The following is a 19,239-nucleotide window of genomic DNA, read 5'->3' on the forward strand; positions in this document are numbered from 1 at the left end:
GGGAAAGAGGGAGATGGAGACAGAACTGAGAAGTGATTCAAGTTAGGGCTCTCTCTGAGCTAACCAATTGCTTCCTCTTTTCTCTACACCTTTACTTTCAGGGTAATACCCATCCTTCAGCCAAAGTATCACACAAGTAATTGCCTGTTTTTTAACACAAACCTCTTTGTGCCCTGCTCACCTAGAAGATAATAGTGGTGTTGTCAAAGGTTGTCTACTGGCTTCCATGGCTGCTGCAATAGATTTTTTTTTCTCCTGACTCCTTTAGGGTGGGGCAAGACGGCTCGCTGTTGCTCTTTCTAAACACATATTTTGGCTCCCCCCATCCTTTTTCCCCCCTCTCACATAATTCACATTTGTTTTACAGGATGATTTTAATTGCCTGTGTAGTATTGGGCAGGATTGATTTATGACTGCTGCCCAAAGTTCACCTTTTTTTTTTTTAAAGTACTAGTTAATTAGTAGACAGCCTTCTCTATCTCCATCCTGTTTAGCTCAGGTGCTGTAAGTAAGGGAGAGAGTTTCATATTTCATCTTGCTGCCAATAGAAGAACTTCAAAAGTTTGGCTCAAGAATGGGAGTTGGGTGCTTTCCTGGGCTCTGTGTTAACGATATGCTTACCTGAAACAGAAACTGTTTGAAATTTCCTCTTCTCGGGAAATTAATATTTTGAGCTTTCTTGTGGTTTGGCTTGCTTTGTTTTTTAATCTAGTGAACCTCTTGTCTTTCATTTTCTGTTGCCTAAGTGACCTAAGATGGTCCTGGTTCGTGTGTGTGTGTGTGTGTGTGTGTGTGTGTGTGTGTGTGTGTTTGTGCGTTTGTGCGCACCATTCTATGAAAGCAGTTGTTGAGGGACTGAGTCACAAGTGAAGTAGCCTGCGGTTGGATATAGGTCTGAGGTTATTCAGTGACTAATTTCTAAGGGGAGGAGAAATACTTATCATGGGGAGCCCGACTTTCCGCATATTCCTGGGACAACTTGGCATAGGTGACTAAAGGAAACAAAATGGCCTTTTCTGATTGGGGATATTCCAGCTGGGCTGTATTTTAGGCACTTTGCTCTTGGTCTTGTTGGGTTTTTTCCTCCCCTCTTTCTTCTCGATAAAGAAGGCTGTCTAAAGTATCCAAGTGTGGAAATAAGGATTTAGATGAATTCGGCAAACAAAGGAACTGCGTAATTGGGAGTAGAGCCAATGTTGGTTTTTTCAGCGTTAGCTATGCAGGTGATTCCTTGAGTAAAAGTAAGTAGCTTTACTTTTTAAAGAGTAAAATGACTGTACGAAATTCATTTTCATTTTTGTCCCGTTTCTATGTTGTGTAGTGTGATATGATGATAAGTTTACAAGTTACAGGCTTAAAAGGTTGGGGCTCAAAATACAATATCTCAATATCGTTATATGTGACCAATAGTATTTATACTTATTTATTTGCTTTTCAATTTTAGTTCCACCTAATTTATTTTAGTTCAAGTTCTCAAAATTACCTTAAATAATTTTCACATTTAAAAAAATGCCCCGGAAATGGGTCTTGGAAATTGTCACTTGATTTTTATCTCTAAGGATTTCTTTAATAGTTGATATTTGGCTCATCTCAAATTCCTTTTGAGGCATACATGATATGTATTATGGATGGGAGGATACTAAGTTTTAGTTTTCATCCCTGAGTTTAACCTTATAATCGGTTCCGGTACTTTAGGAATTAAGAAGGCAGTGTAATTTAGGCAAGGGATTCAGTCTCTTAAGCAGTTCCAGTGATGGGGAGAATTTGGAAGAAACAATTTTGTTTTTAAGATGTAAAGTGCTGAAATCATGAGTGACATCGGGAAGCTTTGGCAGAGAAGAAGAAGGGAACTGAAAGAAACAAAAGAGGAAAACCTAGTGTGTGAGAGATCATTGTTCCACCCAAGCAGAGAAAGGATAGAGAGGAAGAAACTGAGCCATTCCCTCCTCCATGGTCAAAGGCACCTCTGCTCTATTTTAACAAGGTATTCAAAGTATCTCTTGTCGTAGGGATCTTCTCTTTCTTGATGTAAATGGGTTGGTTTTGTTTTTAGCTCACTGTATCAGGGTGTTATAGCTGAAATCAATGGACATATATTCCAAAGATCTAGGTTCTAGGTCTGGGTCACTATCTGTGTGATATTAATCAAGTCTCTGAACTTCTCTGAACCCTACTTCCTTCAGACTTATAAAATGAATGGATTAGTTGAACTACATCATTTCTGAGGTCCCTTCCAGCTAAAAAAATTATCTCACCCATATTATTGCTGTGTCTTGGCACAATGTATGTAATAGCCTGCATCGTCAATTCAAAAAATATAAGGAATTATGCTGAGCAGTATAGAAAATACAGTGAGGAGTGAACCATCATGTCAGCCTTCCAGGATAATAACTAACACAATAACTAAGAAAATGAGCTGTACACAAGTAACTTTAGTATAAAATAGGGCAGAGTGTCAGAGTGCTAGGGTACTTTGATGGAGGGAGAAAGAAGAGGTTGGGGGATCAGGAAAGGTTTCATGAAGGTGACAGTGGTTGGGCACAACCATGGAGGAGGAATTTCAACAGGTAGACAGAACAGGGAAGGAATAAGCAGTATATGGAAAAACATGATTACAATAGCCCCCATTTATATAGCACTATAGAGATTGCCAAGTTTCGTATTATAAGACACTTGTTCATGGTCACACAACAAATAAGGCAAGATTGAAATCCTGCCCCTGACACCTCCCAGCCCTGTGAGCATGGGTTACTTATTTAAGCTTTTCCAACCACAGTTTCCTAATTTGTAAAATGTTTATAATAATGCTTTCATAGGTTATGACTTTATGCAGTTGTTCTTTGGATCAAGATAATGTATGATACTTTGCAAACCTTGACACAATGTACACAGGCTGGTGGCGTTACAGTTATTTGTGTGCATGTCACGTCAGTTAATATGCTGCGAGTCATTTGGGAGGCAAGGGATGTGCTTTTCAACCCTTAGTATAGGCACTCGGGTATTTGTTGAATTGGATTTAGAAGATGAACTTTGTTTTAACTTCAGAAGAATTTTCTCTGAGTGATGTAGGTCATTAAAAACAAGGCGCCGACATGACATCATTGCAGTCTTTTGTCAGGTAAAAATAAAAGGTCTCTATATGGTTCAGTAATTCTTTTGGCAAAACTGAAGTAAGAATACAGATACTCTCCAAGTCCCCTATGGTGAAACTTTTCCAAGAATTACCTCCGCGGGATTAGTACTTCTCTAAAAGGCTGAATATTTTTAGCATGGATTTTAGACTCTAAGCCGTAAAAATACCAATCAACACCAGCCAACCTATCACCCAGTGTTTATTTAACTGGGGCAGCTGGGTAGTACGGTGGATAGAGCAGCTGTGTCATAGAGGAGGTGGAGACAAAAGAGCCTGGAGCAGGGGTTCTTAACCTGGGTACCAGGAACTTGTTTTTTGAAATGTTTTTACAATTGCACGTCCTTGTATTGGTTTCTTTTGTAATCCTACGTATTTAAAAATGGTATTCTAAGAAGGGGTCCATAGGCTTGACCATAATAATATATGCCTTCCAAAGGGCTCCACAACCCAGAACAAGGTAAGAACCCCTGGAAGGGAGAAAGACCAGTTGGTAGGCTGTTGGAGTCGTTTCATTTATGTAACAAGAATTGATGAAGGGCTTCCATGTGCCAAGCACTCTGCTAGGCACTGAGAATTTGAAGACAAAAATGGAACCATCCCAACCCCTCAAGGAGTATACATTTTATTAAAAGAAAACAGCATGAACATAAAGAAATAAACATGCATGCAAAAGTAGTTTCTGGGGAGAATGAGGGGAAGCTAGGCCTTATTTACAAATGGCACTTGAGTTGAACCTTAAAGGAAGCTTAGGATTCTATAAGGGTGAATCTAAGGAGGGAGTGACTATGCAAAAGCACAGAGGCAGGAACCAAAATGTTGCATGGGATGAACAGCAAGAATTCTATTTTAGCAAAGATGTATCAAGTGAAGGGGCAGCTAGGTGGCACAGTGCCTAGAGCACCAGGCATGGAGTCAAAAAGACTTGAGTTCAAATTTGGCTCAGATACCTACTGGTTGAGTGACCCTGGGAAAGTTACTGAACCCTGTTTGCCTCAGTTTCCAGATCTGTAAAATGAGCTGGAGAAAGAAATGGAAAATCACGCCAGTATCTTTGCCAAGAAAACCCCAAAAGGGGTCACAGAGTCGGATACAACTGAAAAATAAAAAAAAAAAATCATGTGAATCGTACTTATATCTAAAAAATGGTACTAAGTCTAAAAAAGTGAGTTAGAACCAGATGTGTGGGTCTTTAAATGTCAAACAGAGATTTTAGAGTATTTTAGAGGTATTTGGGAGCCTTTGAAGGTTCATTAGCAATGGAGTGAATGACCTGCCCTTTAGGTGTGTTGCTTTGGCAGCTCTCAGGAGAATAGGTTGAAGAAAGAAGGGGACCTATGTGGTAGATATTTTCGAGATGGAATTGACAAGACTTGGCAACTGATTATATGTGGGGGTGGGGTAGGAAGGGGAAGGTATATAAGATATGTCAGAGAAGGGGAAGGTTTGAAGAGAACTGTGACACTACAGACCCAGGACTAGATGGATAGTTGTACCCTCCGAAGGAAAAGGAAAGTTAGGAAGAATAAAGGGTTTAGGGGGGAAAGATCATGAATTTTGGACATGTTTTGCTTGTGATAATCATGGATTATCCAGTTGGAGGTATCCAACAATGGTGCAGGAGGTTGGATGTTATGGAACTTGGTTTCATAAGTAGAGTCTGTAAGAATGAGATCTATGAGAGAAATATTATAGGAGTCAGATCTGGGGAACAGGTAGGGAGGAAAAGGTGAGGATGAAACAGGATTCCACACTTGAGAGACAGGATGAATGATGCTGCTGTCAAGCAAACCAGGCATAACTGAGGAGGTATGGGTTTGGAAGGAAATATCATGAGTTCCATTTTGAATATGTTAACTTTGAAGTGCCACATATTTATTGAGTTGTTGTGTGTAGACCTAAATTTCCTTTTTCTGGGCCCTCTGGTTATGGATTCAGTAATCGTTTTATTAATGCATCATGGGAATGTTGTCACTCTCCTCTCTGGTTGTGTTTAGAGCTGATGATTGAGACACGCGGTATCCTTTTGAAACAACAGGCTATATTAAGTCACCCGTGGTCCAACAGGTTGTGATAAGAAATGTTCCAAAGAATTCCCTTAGTCATGAAATTACATATCTTAATGGAGACATTATCATTTGTGCCAAAGTTGCTGCTTTCAAAGACTCCACAGGAGGCTTCAGTAAGAGCATCCAATCCAGCTGGAGCTTAGGTCACAATTTGTTTCCTTCAAAACCAAATTCAGTTGAAGAAATTAACCTTTTCCTAGGTTGTTGCTCTTTCACAGAACAGAGGCCAGCGTTAGACTATGCCCGTGAATCTCAGGAAAGAGATATAGATCAAGAAAGAAAAAGTCTGACCCAACTGATGAGACTGAAGTGGGCACTACTTTTGACAGTGGTACTTTTTAAAAAGTAAGAAGAGGTTGAGCATTAGAAATTTTGATGAAAAAGCAAAAAGCTCTCACTTGGTAGAATAGACACGCTGGAGTACAGTGTGCTGTATATAAGGTGAATGTCTGTTAAGTCAATCCTTTTTTGTTGGGATGGGAAGTTGAAATGAATACCGTTCCCAACACCAAGATGCTATGATTTTTCCTTCTTTGGTGCTTAACTGTGATAAAATTACCTAATTTGGTGCTTAACCGCAATAAAATTACATTTAGAAATAGAATTAGAGGGTTTGAACCCTCCCTTAGATAGCTGCTAGCTGTGTGACCCTAGGCAAGACCCTAGGGACTTTTCTCAGACTCACTTTCCTCACCTGTAAAATGATGATCATCACAGTACCTATCTCACCAGATTGTTGTGAGACCCAAATGAGATGATGGATGCAAAGTGCTTTACAAATCTTTTAATACACTTGATACAAATTAGCTTGTTTTATATTTTTAAAAAAACAACAAAACAACAGAAGTGGAAACTGAAACCATTACGGGAAACACTGGGAGTAATTGAAAAGAGGTCTATTTGGACTTTAGGGGGAGGAAAAGCTGTCTAGCAATGAGGGCTGCTTACTGAAGGTCTTCAAGAGAAAGGTGGATGTGGCAAAGCGGACTCTTGTTCAGATTGTGGGTGCGATGGCCTCTGAGCTGCCTTCTGTCCCTGAGGGTTTGTGATTCATGTTGTGACTTTCTATGCTTTTCCTCCTGGAGGTTTTTGTTGTTGTTGAGTCATGTCAGTTGTGTCCAACTCTTTGTGACCCTGTTTAGGTTTGTTTTGGCAAAGATAGTAGAGTGGTTTACCATTTCCTTCTCCCGCCCATTTTACAGATGAGGAAACTGAGGCAAAGAGGAATAAGCGACTTGCCCAGAGTCACCCAGCTAGTAAGTGTCTGAGGACAGATTTGAACTCAGAAAGATGAGTCTTCCTGATTCCAGGCCCAACACTCTGTCCACTGTCTACCTTGCTGCCCTGGAGATAATGCTCTCTAAATCCTCAGTAATTTGGCTGCTTTTTTTCATCTGTTTCATATTGTCTTCTAACAGTTCCAACTTTTTCTCATCCCTATCACTTTGGGCAGTCTCAGTACATCTTCTTTACCCAGGCAGGTGCATACAGTTTACTACTATATCCTTGCACTGGAGGAAAAAGCAAAGAGTGGAAGTGTACCAGTCCTCTTCAGTCAGGGTCATTTAATAGTCCCACAAGTAGCTAGTGTTCCATCTCCAGCAGAGTAGGAGAGCTTACTGGAGTCGTGTAGTTAAGTATTCGGAGCGGGGATTTGAATGCTGGTCTTCCCAAATCCAAATTCAGCGCTCTCCTTCCCAGCCAGGAGGCCCCTGAATTGACTATTCTGCAGTCACCTTAATGATTTATTTATTTAATTGATTGATTCATTGCTGCTGTCTTCATTTGAGACTGTTAGCTTATAAAATCAGTTATCTGTCTTTAAGACAGTGAACAGCAGATTACTGTTAGATAATAATCGGTTGGCATTTGACAGACAGGGATTGGGGCTTTCCATTGGAGATCATAGACTTACAGTTCTTGAGCCAGTAGGAATACCAGAGGCCCTTTAATCCAGGTCTTCTTAAACCTTTTCCATTCATGAGCCCTTCGGTGCCTCTTGAACTGGGGATCATGACCCCAACCTCCTCATTTTATGGATTAGAAAACTGAAGCACAGGGAGTTTAACTAAGGTCATACAAGTAGTGAGCACCAGAGGCAAGATCTGAACCCAGTCCTCTGACTCCAAAGACCTTTCTGTTGCATATTGGTGAAACTGGAATCAGAAATGCGTAGATTTTTGAGTCCCATTCAAGACCCTAATCAGCCGTGTGACCCTGGGCAAAGACTTGAGCCCCTAGTGTCCTTGTTTATAAAAAGCACTTCACAAAAGTTCTATGTGGGACAAATGAGATGCTATATGAGAAAAATGCTTTTTAAACCTCAACAATGCTACATAAATGCTTGCTGTTATTATTATCTGAGGAACAAGAAGGACCTGAGAACAGGTAGAAGGCAGCACAAAACAACTAAATTACATAAACCCGAAGGTTTTTTTTTTAGTGAATTCCTTAAGTTTTAAGTTCTTTTAAGTGAATTTTCATTAAGCAAAGGGTGCATGTAGTTCATGAAAGTGGGCATTTTCTGCAGTCTTTGGAGTGAGGGATTGCTTAGGAGTAAATATTATACATTAAGATGAAGACATTTCTTTAAATGTGGCAAGAGTGAGCAGTAAGGTGAGCCCAAGTGTAACGCTGAAAGCATGAAGGGAATGACATTCAGAGAGTGTCTGGATGCTTAGGAAAGATTCCCAAACACAGGGAAATAGAAATCATTTGGAGAAATCGAAGTGTCCGTCAGCTTGCAGCCCAGCTTGCTCACTGTACTTTGAAGGTTATGCAAGTTTAGCTGGCGGGGATTGTGGGAGGCAAAGATCTTGCTAGAACATGCAAGTGGTCTCTGAATATTTGAGCCAATATCTCCCCGGGAGAGCCAACAGGAGCTAGATTTACCTTCCAAAATATGGGCAACCTGAACTCAGTGGAAACAGTCAAAGGATAAAGGGTAACTCTAGTGGAGTAGCTGTCTTCTTGAACTCCAGTGACTAAGTTTCAGATCTCAATGTCGGTTGGGCAAACCAGGTGGTCCCAGAGATAATCTCTGGCAGCCAACTGAGCTCTGCCTAACAAGGGACAGAAGCTTTATGACTAAGGAGTCAACCTTGGCCGGGCCTCAGAGGAGCTCCTTTCATCTCCTTCTATCTTTATCATAACTAGTTTATATTTAACCTGGAGCCAGAAAGGAATAATAATTACCCAGGTGTCTGCTTAAAGGTACTGGCATTGCATCTGTGAGAATACTGAATAGTTTAAGCTGGCTAATGGGCTAGACTTCCTTTAACTAATATCAAACGCCCTCACCCCCCAAAAATTATTTAACCTACAAAAATCCTCTATCCCTTACCAATCAATCAACGCATCAAATGGAATTTATTAAGTGCCTAAAGGTACAAGTATAAATAATGAGACAATCCTGTATTCAAAAGGAACTTACACATTCTAATGGGGAAAACAAGTCTATACAGGGTGTCCCAAAAGTCACGGTGCAGTGTTAAGCTATTTTAAATGGCACCAAGATTTTTGGGACACCCTATACATAGATACGGGATAAGTATAAAGCAAATAAATACAAATATATACGAAGTAGTAGCAGATGGGGATATTCAGGAAAGGCTTCACGCAGAAGACAACTTGAGCTGTGTTTTAAAGGAAGAGGGGCTTTACGAGGCCAAGGCAAGGAGAGAACACATTCCATGCGTGTGGGAGAGTTGAAGCAAAGGTGGGAAATGAAGTGTTGGGTAGGAGCTGGTTTTCATCTCTTCACCCTTTAGGGCTCCAACTTCTTTTCTCTTGACCCTTTAGAGCTCCTAGCCTAGGGTTTGGTATCATGAACATATTCCCAGAAATCCACCAAGGTGATCTGATTCTAGCTGGAGCTACAACTTTCATGTCCAGTTTTATTTAATCATAATTTATATTTCTATGATGCTTTAAGGTTTGCTTCACTAACCTCTCCCCTGAACTCCCACCTCATCTCCCTCCAGCAGCCCTGTGAAGGAGGTAGTGTATTATTTTCACACTATAGAGGAGGAAACAGACTAGAGCAGTTAAATGATTCACCCACAGTTACATAGCTAGTAAGTCTAGGAGCCAATATTGGAAGCCAGGTCTCTTGACGCTATATCTAAGGTGGTTTTTGCTACATCATGCTTTTCCCTAAGTCACCCTCACAGATAGCTAAATGAATTGGTCCTGCCATAGACCCTACCCTTTGCCTGACCCCACAGTCCTGTTTTTCATCCTTTCTTTTGTAGGGGCCACCATGAATTGGAGAAAATGCCAAGATTGCTATGATAATAGGAACACAGGACCCCTCTCCAGGGTTTCAGGGGATCTGTGCAAAGTATGACGATTTATAATATGATTGACAGAGCCATAACTAGGAATTATTGTGCCCAGGGCAAGTACCATACAATGTTCCTGGGGCAGGTGGCCCAAGTGCAACTCTGGTTGCTGGGGTGAGGTAGGCCACCCCCTCTTCTCCTGGCTCTCCCCTCCCCGGAAGGGAAACATTAGCTTGCCTAGAGGTGGAATCTTGTGGGAAATGAGAAGGACTCAAATGATTCCAAAGTCTCAAAAGTAGGAGTGATGAGGTGAAAGGTGGAATGGGAAACAGGGCAATATAAAGGAGGAACAGTATTTGGGGGAAGACCTGATTTGGCATTTGCAGATTTCAGTCTGGCTCTCAGGAGGGAGGCTAGGCCTTAAGATACTAAGCTTTGAGAGTCATCCATGTTGAGGTGTTAGATGAAGAAGAAAGGCATTAAGAAACTAAGGTGATGCCATTATTAATCACTTTTCAGAGCACCTCTTTTGGAGTTGTCTTCAAGGCCGGCCTCTAGCTACACAAGGAATTCCACCTCATTGCACTTACCCCGTTCAATCGGTCTGGCTCCCGGTGACTTTTGGCTGTTTTCTAAATCATAAGTCCATTTTCAATGGCTACAGATTTGCTCCCAAGGAGGGTATTCAAAAGAACACACTGCCAACTCTGGAGGGGGTTCCAAAAATATTCTGAATAATGGTAACCTTTGCTGGACTAAATACTGTGCCTCACCAAGCTTGAAGAGGACAGCCCTTAATGGGATGTGTACCGACCTTGTGTATTTGTGAAAATTCAGGCCCTTTGCTTTCATTGAACACCCCAGCACTTATTCCAGAATGCTCCGTGTTTTTCTTTTGTGTTGTTTAAATTATAAAAAATTATTAACCTAATGCACATATTTACAGTTTTTTCACTGGTGTCAAACAAACCAAAAAGTAAAATTCCCCACTTGATCACTTCTATGTTTCTCATGAAGATGCTAACAACAAACTTGCGTTTTCAGTCATTAGGGCCCTTCTCTTATTTCTTTCTCCTGTTTTCCATTTTGTGGTTTACCATCGCCACTTCCTTGTCTGACCCTTTTGTGAACTTGTGCTCCAGCACTTCTGTGCCAGGCAGAGAATTTAGGACCTTCCAACTCTTCTGTGACAAAGGACTAGGTCCCAATTCCCCATTGCCTTAAAAACTAAGCTCCCCTTCCTCTGAGGGGAATATGAGTCACACCCTAAGGGCCTGGAGAATGTCCTTGAAGATCCTCCCTGTCCATCCAATCAGAGGAGCTAGTATTGGGCATTTAGATTTTGTATTGGGCTTTTAGTCAGGCCTGGGTTCTCCTCACCAGGAGGAAAAGCCACTCTTTAAAAGTGGAAAGATTTCTGGCTTTAAAGTGAGAGAGTCTGAATAAAATTCCCAGCTCTGTCACTTAATTACCTTCATGGGGGACTTCGGTTAAGTCCCTCTACCTCTAAAGGTCTCATTGTCCTCATCTATACCATAAAGGGTATAGATTAAAGATTAGTGCCATGCATTCGGGGTCAGAAAATCAGGGTTCAAATCCTTCCTCCACCTCTCACTGCCTTTGTGACTTTGGACAAGTCCTCTGCCTCTTGAGACCCTGGTTTCCTCATCTATAAAATGAGGTTGTTAGACTAAGTAGCTTCTAAAGGCCCCACCAGCTCTGTGTCTCTGGGGCTCCCATTTCTGATGAGATGGCTTCCAAAGTCCCTTCAAGATGCAATCTTCCGATAGTCGTACTTTCCAGAGGGTAGATCATGGACAGCTCACAGAGCACCGTTGCTACTACTAAGTCTGTTAGGATATTGTTTTGTGCCATTTCTGGATTTCTCATCTTGACTCCCCCAGCTACCCCATGCTCTTAACTGTTTCCTAATTTGCTGTTGCAATAAGAAACCTCTGGATGAACCTACTTCTTGCTTCAATGAGGATGATGCTGGCATTTCTGCAGTGCTTTAAGGCAACCGTAGAAGGCAGAGGGCTCTGCATATGTCATCTCATTAAGTCTCCAGCCCCTGGCCAAACAACCGCAAAACTCTACCATTACCAGCTACCACAATTCCTGTCCTCCCTCCAGCCCTATTTTCAGCCTTGTCTTCATTCTAAATTTTAATTGGGTGTCCGCTGCCCGGAAACCACAGGATAATCTGAGGTTAAATAATGGTGCTAGCTGGGTATGGTGGTACCCACCTGTAATCATGTCTACGAGAGGCTGGTGGATTGCTTGAGCTCAGGAGTTCTGAGTGACAGTGAGCAAAGCCAATTGGGTATCTTCTCTAAGTCTGGTACCAGGATGGTGAGTCCCTGGGGGTGGAAGAGGAAAGGCCATGACTAGGCTATTTAATGAGTGGCAAACTGACCCAGATCAAAACAGGGCAGGTCAAAATTTCCATGCTTGATTAGCAGTGGGATCAGGCCCAAGAATGAGTACCTGATGTACTTCCAGCCTAGGCAAGATAACAAGAATCTAGTCTCCAAATAAAAAGAAAAAACAACCTCAGAACAAAAAACTCACCTTTAACCAGTGTTTTAAGCTTTACTAAGTACTTTTTTCACGATGGCCCTCTGAGCCATTTCATAGATAAGGAAACAGAGGCTGTCAAGTAGTAAAGAGATTTGCCCAGGATCATACAGCTAGTTAAGTGTCTGAGACAGAATTTGAACCCAAATCCCTTGACTTGGACTCCCTGGCTCTCTCCACGGTGAAGAGGAAATTCAAAGTAGCCAACAGTAACTATTCATACAGAGCCAAGGAGATCTATTAAATTAACAAGCTCTGTGCTTTTGAGACCTTTCCAGTCTAAGTTGGGCTCCCTCTTCAAGCTGATTGTAATGAAATTCTATTTAAAGCCCTTCATCTTCCAAATTCACTGTACCACATGGTGAAGTTGGCCAGACATTGCCTGTTGGCTGAGACAGGCTTATTTGTATTTTGTGAACTCTTAAGCCCTACTTTGTTTATTGAAGCTGCCTGATGATGCCTTTTCTATCCACTGTTTCCATTTTGCTAAATCTGAGAGAGAGGAGCATTTGAAATGGATCGATGCCTGCCTCTTGAAAAGACACAGAGATCCCCTGGCACCCTGTGATGAGCCATAACAAAGTCAGGTCTCTGCACCTGTATTAGTATGCGTGTTATCTGTGTTCCCTACAGACACTAATTAGGGGGAAACAGTGAACATCAGCTTACGTCCTAGGCCAGGGCCTGGCATTGAAGGCCTTCGTTGCCTATATTTAGGTGCCTTGAGGGTGTGTGTGTGGGTACATACGTATATACATGCACATACATATATGTATAGGTATTTATGTATAGGTATGTACGTACGTATGTATACATGTGCACATACATATACCTATACATACATGTGTGTGTATTTATGTGTATGTGCGTATATATACATACATATACACATACACACACCTATACATGTATCTATATATATATGTATAGGGGTGTGTGTGTGTGTATGTATACTAGTATCAACTTAGCATGTGGTCTGGAGGATCACTTTTGTAATGTGGGTCAGTTCCCTAGAGGTTCCAAGCCACTTTTGGGGCAAGGACACAGCAGGAGTCAAGATTCTGGTTCATTGTAGTCTCTTGAGATTGACTCTAAGCTACTAGAGTGGCCTTTTGTCAGTCAATGAATCTTGATTGCAGGCCAGAGTCATAATTAGAGTAAGGAGATAGGAGATATAAACCCAGGCATCAGAATAGAAAGGCTTCTGATACCTTCCGCAGGTAGAAACAACTGAGCGTAACAACTGCTTCACCAGAGTAATTAGTTGAAATAGGAAGCTACCAGAATCTACTTCCTTCCCTGTGGCTGCATAGCAGATAAACTCCTGCCCAGACCCCATACAGACTCTTCTGCAGTGGCCTCATAGTGTCCCAGGATCTCTGCAAACCACCCTTCTCCTCCATCCCCAACTCAACTTAGGATCCACTTGACTTTATTGGTCCCGATAGAAAAAACATTTGCTATTTTCAATGTTCTTAATTATCTGCCGTGGGTAAACCACTGGGCTAAAGGGTGTGGGATGCAAAGAATTATAAGATACAGTTCTTGTCTCCAAACAATTTGAATTTCTATTTGAAAAGTCAAAAGGTGTGCTTTTCTAGCAGTCCACGCCGTTGTTAGCTAAAGGGGACAATGCCTCTGCCCAAATGTTGGATAGTAATAGAACTAGTGAGAGGGTTAGGGAACTGATCCTGAAACACCCCTCCCCAGAGCATTTGTACCTTAATCGAGGCACCCCTAAAGGAGGTGGCCCCACCAGAGGATCCCAGCAATGAGGAAGTTTGATCAGCAGTCCCTTTAAATTTAGAGGGGCGGGCAAGGTAGGATGAGGTGAACCAGCAGACTGGAGTGGTTGGCAGCTGTCAAAACAAAAGCTAACAAACCTCTTTCTGGCTGTTAGTTTGCAGGTGTCATAGGCCCTTGTGTTAACCCTTCAGTATCAGTCCCTGATGCTGCTCTATAGATTTCTGAGGAGCTATTAGAAGGAAGGAAGGAAGGAAGGAAGGAAGGAAGGAAGGAAGGAAGGAAGGAAGGAAGGAAGGAAGGAAGGAAGGAAGGAAGGAAGGAAAGAAAGAAGGAAATTATTCTAAATCTAGTAATCAACAGAAATTAACAGTATAAAAATTTACATACATAGATTGCTGATTTCAAGTTGGAAGAGATCTGAGAGGCCATTTTAAAGATGAAGAGACCTAGTCTTAGAGAAGTGGAGTCCAAAGTTAGACATAGGCAGTGAGGGACATAGTTGGCATTAGAACCTAGGTCCTCAGACTACAAACCCAGGACTCTGACCACACTGCCTCCCATAAAACCGTAAGCTCTAACTTATTTATAATTTGTTTTAAAATGTGTATATTAACTTTAACTGAATAATCTTGAAAATTTCTTTTTTGATTTCATGTTCCCTTCTGATCTTTTCCTTTTGTGTGGTGTCTCTAGGTTTTGTTGCTGTTACTATTTTTATCACAGTCAAGGTGTTTGTTGTTCTGATCTTGTTTTCTTCATTCTTCATCAGTTCCTAGAAGTTTTTTTTTATATTTGTATTCTCTATATTGCGCATTCTCTCTATTTACATTCTTTATGTTGTCAAATGATAGATCCATGACACACTCTACTTGTTCAATGATTCTCTAGTCAATGGGCATGTGGGTCATTCTCAGTTTTATTTTGTTTTTTCCTATTCAGAATAAAGTTGGTATGCCTCTTTTTGCACAAGTAGATCTTTTTTTTTCTTTCAATAAAATTCTCAGGATCCCCGTAGTGAGATCACAGGATCAAATGGTATGAACAACTCTATAGCTCTTATTGTTTTGTGCCTCCTTAATTTCAATTTTAATTTTTCAGGGGGCAGAGGTTGGTTCTGGATGAATGATTTCATTGGTGCAGGAAACTTCTAATGCAGGTGGAGCGCCATCTCAGTAGTGTATAGCCTTGGTTTCTCGGGGCATCGAAAGTTTAAATGCCCAGTGTCAAACAGCCAATGTATATGAGAGACTTAACCCTAAGTCTTCCTGAATCCTAGGCTGGCGCTTTCTCCACTGTGCCACACTCTAGCAATAGAGTACCAGACTTCTTCCCAAAGATACGGTACCATGTCAGAGTTTCATCAGTAGTGTCTATTTCCCTAAGATCTGTCCCCCATTGCATTTGGCCACTTTTGACAATCTTTGCCAGTTTGATGGATATAAGGTAGTATCCCCAAGATGTTTTAACCCGGAAGCTTTTTTGTGTCCTTGAACTAGGAGCAAAGTGATTTTTTGCTTTTGCCTTGCTTTCTGAACTTCAGAGATTATCTAGACCAAATCCTGTATTTTACAGATGAACAAACTAGGGTTCCAAGAAGTTGTTTTTAATACGGGTTTTGCTCACAACAACCCTGTGAGGTTGATAGCCAAGTCAATAGCAATAATGAGGCACCTACTATGTGCCTTATGCTGGCTGAGTGCTAAGGGCTGGGGATACAAAAAAGGGCAAAAACAGTCCTTGCCCTCCAGGAGCTGACAGTTTACTGGAGGGAGACACCATGCAAACACCTACGTATAAACAAAATACATACAAGATAAAATAGAGATAATCTCAAAGGAAAGATGTAGCAAGAATTAAGGAGGATTGGGAAAAGCTTCTTGTAGAAGAGGAGATTTTAGCTCAGCCTTGAAGGAAGTCAGGGAAGCCAAAAGGCTTTTAGACATGTGGATGAAAAGGAACATTTCCAGAAACTGGACTCTCAGCTCACTTCACTTTGCATCTGCTGTTCTGCCTGGTTTCAGCTCCCCTCCTCCCATATCCCCCACCCTCGCCCCCTTTCCTGCCTCCTTTTTTTGTGTATCTTCCCCTTTAGCTTGTCAGCTTCTTGAAAGCAGGGACTGTCTTTCTTTTTATCGGTTGTATCCCTAGTACTTAGTACAGTGCCTGGCACATAGTAGGTGCTTAATACATGTTTAATGTATTGGAATGTATTTATTGGATTCTCAAACTTTATTTCTTCCCTCTATTTTTATTTCCTTTCTTCTTCTGTGGATCTCAGTTGTACTCCGCTAGCTACCCTTTTCAGTTCCTGTCCCTTTGGAACACACCCTGTTTCTCCCCTTGATTATACCCTTTTTCTCTGCCTCTGAGAATATGGTGAACTCCTGCGGTAGCTAAAGCAATTCGTCAGTCGAGAAAGAGCTTGAGGTGGCCCAGAAAGGTTATGACAGCTCCTGCTTCTAATTATCAGACCCAATCGAAGAGTCTCCAGTGGCCTTTCCCAAATTCCGTGTTTGGACCAAAATGGAAAGTATTGAATATTCTTTTTCTAGATGATTTTGTGCTTTATATTCTCCTCCTTGGTAAACCACGCAGTGGGTTGTGGTTATGATTTATTTTCCTCCTGTTCTTATTAACTGAATCCTTCATCTCATTCCTCTTTTGAAGGCATAGTCAATAGTTGGGGCCTGAGGGGGTCCCTATTTCCCTCCAGTTATATGTAATCTTTTTGAAAGCAAGGGCCACATTTTACTTTTACTTAAAAAAATATTTATTAATTTATCAATTGATTTGATTTTTTCTAATGTATCTTTCCATTCATCGGATATTCAGACAATATTTGTGATGTGCCTACTATGTACCTAACCCTGTACTAGGTCATTGGGAGATATCCAGAAATTGTTGTACATGGTCTTTTATAAGCTTGAGAAGTTGACATATTAGTATATTTTGATTACATTTCTTTCTCTTGTGGTTGAAAAGGCCCCTTTTTTTCTGTCAGTTAATGTAGATAGCTAACAAGCTCATGTGAATGCAAATGGGTAAGAAAAACTTTTATTTCAGTTTTTCTCTTCATTCTTCTTTTCCCTTAGTAGTTGATGGGTCAGAGAAATGTTACATAACTTTTTTTTTTCCAATGCTAATGCACCAGACTTGGGTGGCCCTTAAAAGCAATAGGGAAAAGCATGATGAGCATAAATAAGTTGTTTGGTAGCCCATCACCAAGAGAGACTTGAACACCATCTTGTTACAATAATGGCATTAGAGGTCATTCAGGAAATGCCTAATTGCTGAAGAAGGTGGTCTGGTCAGGTAGTATTTTCAAGATAGACCAGCTGGATGCATACACAAAGATCAAGAGGAGGGCCTCCAACAGTGTTCTAAAGGATTTGGAATTATAGGAACAAGAATTGCTCAGGATGAGATGGTGTGGATGAGTTTCATTCTTTACCAGTGGAAAGAGTTTCCATACCAATCTTTTCCTAGCTGCATTAAAGGGTAGCACATCAGAGTGAGTTAGGCCAGATATTGGGAATTGTACCACTTTGGACATGGTTCAACCTCAATTTGCCAAATGGTCTGAGAAGCTAAGACATTCAAATTTAATTAACAGAGCCCTTTTTCTATAGACTGCTAAGCAGCATTAGAGCAATATGGTATCAACGCATGAAAGCATCTGTAGAGATGAATATAAAAGAATATGCTTATTTTGTCTCTTTTCAGATGCAGAGGGAAATTGCTTATGCAAGAGGAGAAGGCCCTGGTGCCTCTCGCCCAGGATCCACAGCTCATCCATCCCATGCAATTCCAAATTCACCACCTTCTACTCCCATACCACACTCTATGCCTCCTTCCCCATCCAGAATCCCATACGGGGGTGCTCGCACGATGGTTGTTCCTGGCAATGCCACTATTCCCAGAGACAGGCTCTCCAGCATGCCAGTTTCAAGATCCATCTCCCCAAGCCCAAGCGCCATTTTGGAAAGAAGAGATGTAAAACCAGATGAAGACCTAAGTGGCAAGAGCATTGCCCTGTTCAGAAATGAAGGTTTATATGCTGACCCGTTCCTTTTTCATGAGGGACGAATGAGCATAGCTTCTTCACATGGTGGACATCCCCTTGATGTCCCAGATCATGTCATTGCCTATCACCGCACGGCAATTCGATCTGCGAGTGCTTACTGTAACCCCTCTCTGCAAGCTGAAATGCATTTGGAGCAGTCACTGTACAGACAGAAATCAAGGAAGTATCCAGACAGCCATTTGCCTACATTGGGTTCCAAAACACCGCCAGCCTCTCCCCATCGAGTTAGTGACATCAGAATGATTGATATGCTCCCCCATCATAATGCCCACATACCACCTCATGCCATGCAGCCGGATCGGGCCTCTCCCAGCCGCCAGTCATTTAAAAAGGAGCTGGGAACCACAGTATATATAGAAAAGCCACGGAACCCTCCTGTATTAACCGGCGTGGTGGACATGGGCCCACCACTGACAGAGAAGCAAATTTTTGGTTATGGCACAATGACATCACCCAAAGACAAGGAGACGAGGTAAGCATGGGGAAAATGCAAGGTGATGGGTATAAGGAGCCATGGGAGATGTATACCTGCTAATTTTGTAAGCCTGCTCCTGGGACAGGAATGTGAGCCATTAGGGCAATGTACTGACAAAAAGAAGAATATGCCCAAAGTGTTAAGCAATGCAGAGATCCCTCTTAAGTGAATGCTGTCTCTTTGTTATTAATGTAAATTTCAGTTGTTTGGAAAAATTTAATGATTAACTAAAGGATGACCTTATGATGACTGTGGTAGATCAGGAGATGATAACACAACATCAAAATATGGGGAAGAGTGTATCGTATCTTGGCAGAAAGACTTTTTGAGACAGTGATTTCTAGTTTTCCCATTAGAGAATTTGCTTTTTTTTTCCCTCATATGGTTTGAGGAAATAGAAAAAAAAATGTGTCACTGTCTATCTTCTTGGATGTAAAACACAAATTTGCATGAAAACAGAATGTTTCTGTTTTAAGTGCTCATTAGGGAATGATGCTGAAATCAGCAAAATGATTCTACTGAATGGGAGCAATTTGGTTTTGATTTGTGTTTAATATTCTCTGCAACTTAGGTACTGGGCCAGAATCTCCAAACCACATAGTTAAAACCTCAAAAAAAAAAAAACCAGCTGTAATAGACTTCTTTTAAAGGCAACATGATGGAGGGGAAGGAGAGCTGGCTGAAGACTCAGAATGACCTGGGTTCGAGTCCCACTCTGACATGTACTGACTGTGTGCCCCTTGGGGCTGTCACTAGGAAACTCTCTCATTGACCTGGGAGTTTCCTCAGGTGCTTCTTACACCAATGAAATTATTAGTCCAGAAAAAATTTTAAAATCAATTAATTGATTTTGATAGACTATAGGATCATAAAAT

General features: G+C 41.3%; 1 protein-coding gene across 8 annotated transcripts in view; it reads left to right on the forward strand.

Moving 5' to 3' along the window:
* KIAA1217 (KIAA1217 ortholog) overlaps nt 1–19,239 on the forward strand; it is a 392,388-nt gene that overhangs the window by 289,753 nt on the left and 83,396 nt on the right. For 6 of the 8 annotated variants that reach the window (XM_036761523.1, XM_036761529.1, XM_036761524.1 and 3 more), the window contains one exon: nt 17,529–18,361. In XM_036761523.1, the coding sequence (XP_036617418.1) occupies nt 17,529–18,361 (833 nt within the window). Of the gene's footprint in view, nt 1–1,000; nt 1,242–1,967; nt 1,985–17,528; nt 18,362–19,239 lie in introns of those variants that run through there. The other 2 variants (XM_036761526.1, XM_036761528.1) reach the window with 2 other exon arrangements.

Source organism: Trichosurus vulpecula, chromosome 5 (assembly GCF_011100635.1).
Source record: "Trichosurus vulpecula isolate mTriVul1 chromosome 5, mTriVul1.pri, whole genome shotgun sequence".
Lineage (NCBI taxonomy): Eukaryota > Metazoa > Chordata > Mammalia > Diprotodontia > Phalangeridae > Trichosurus > Trichosurus vulpecula.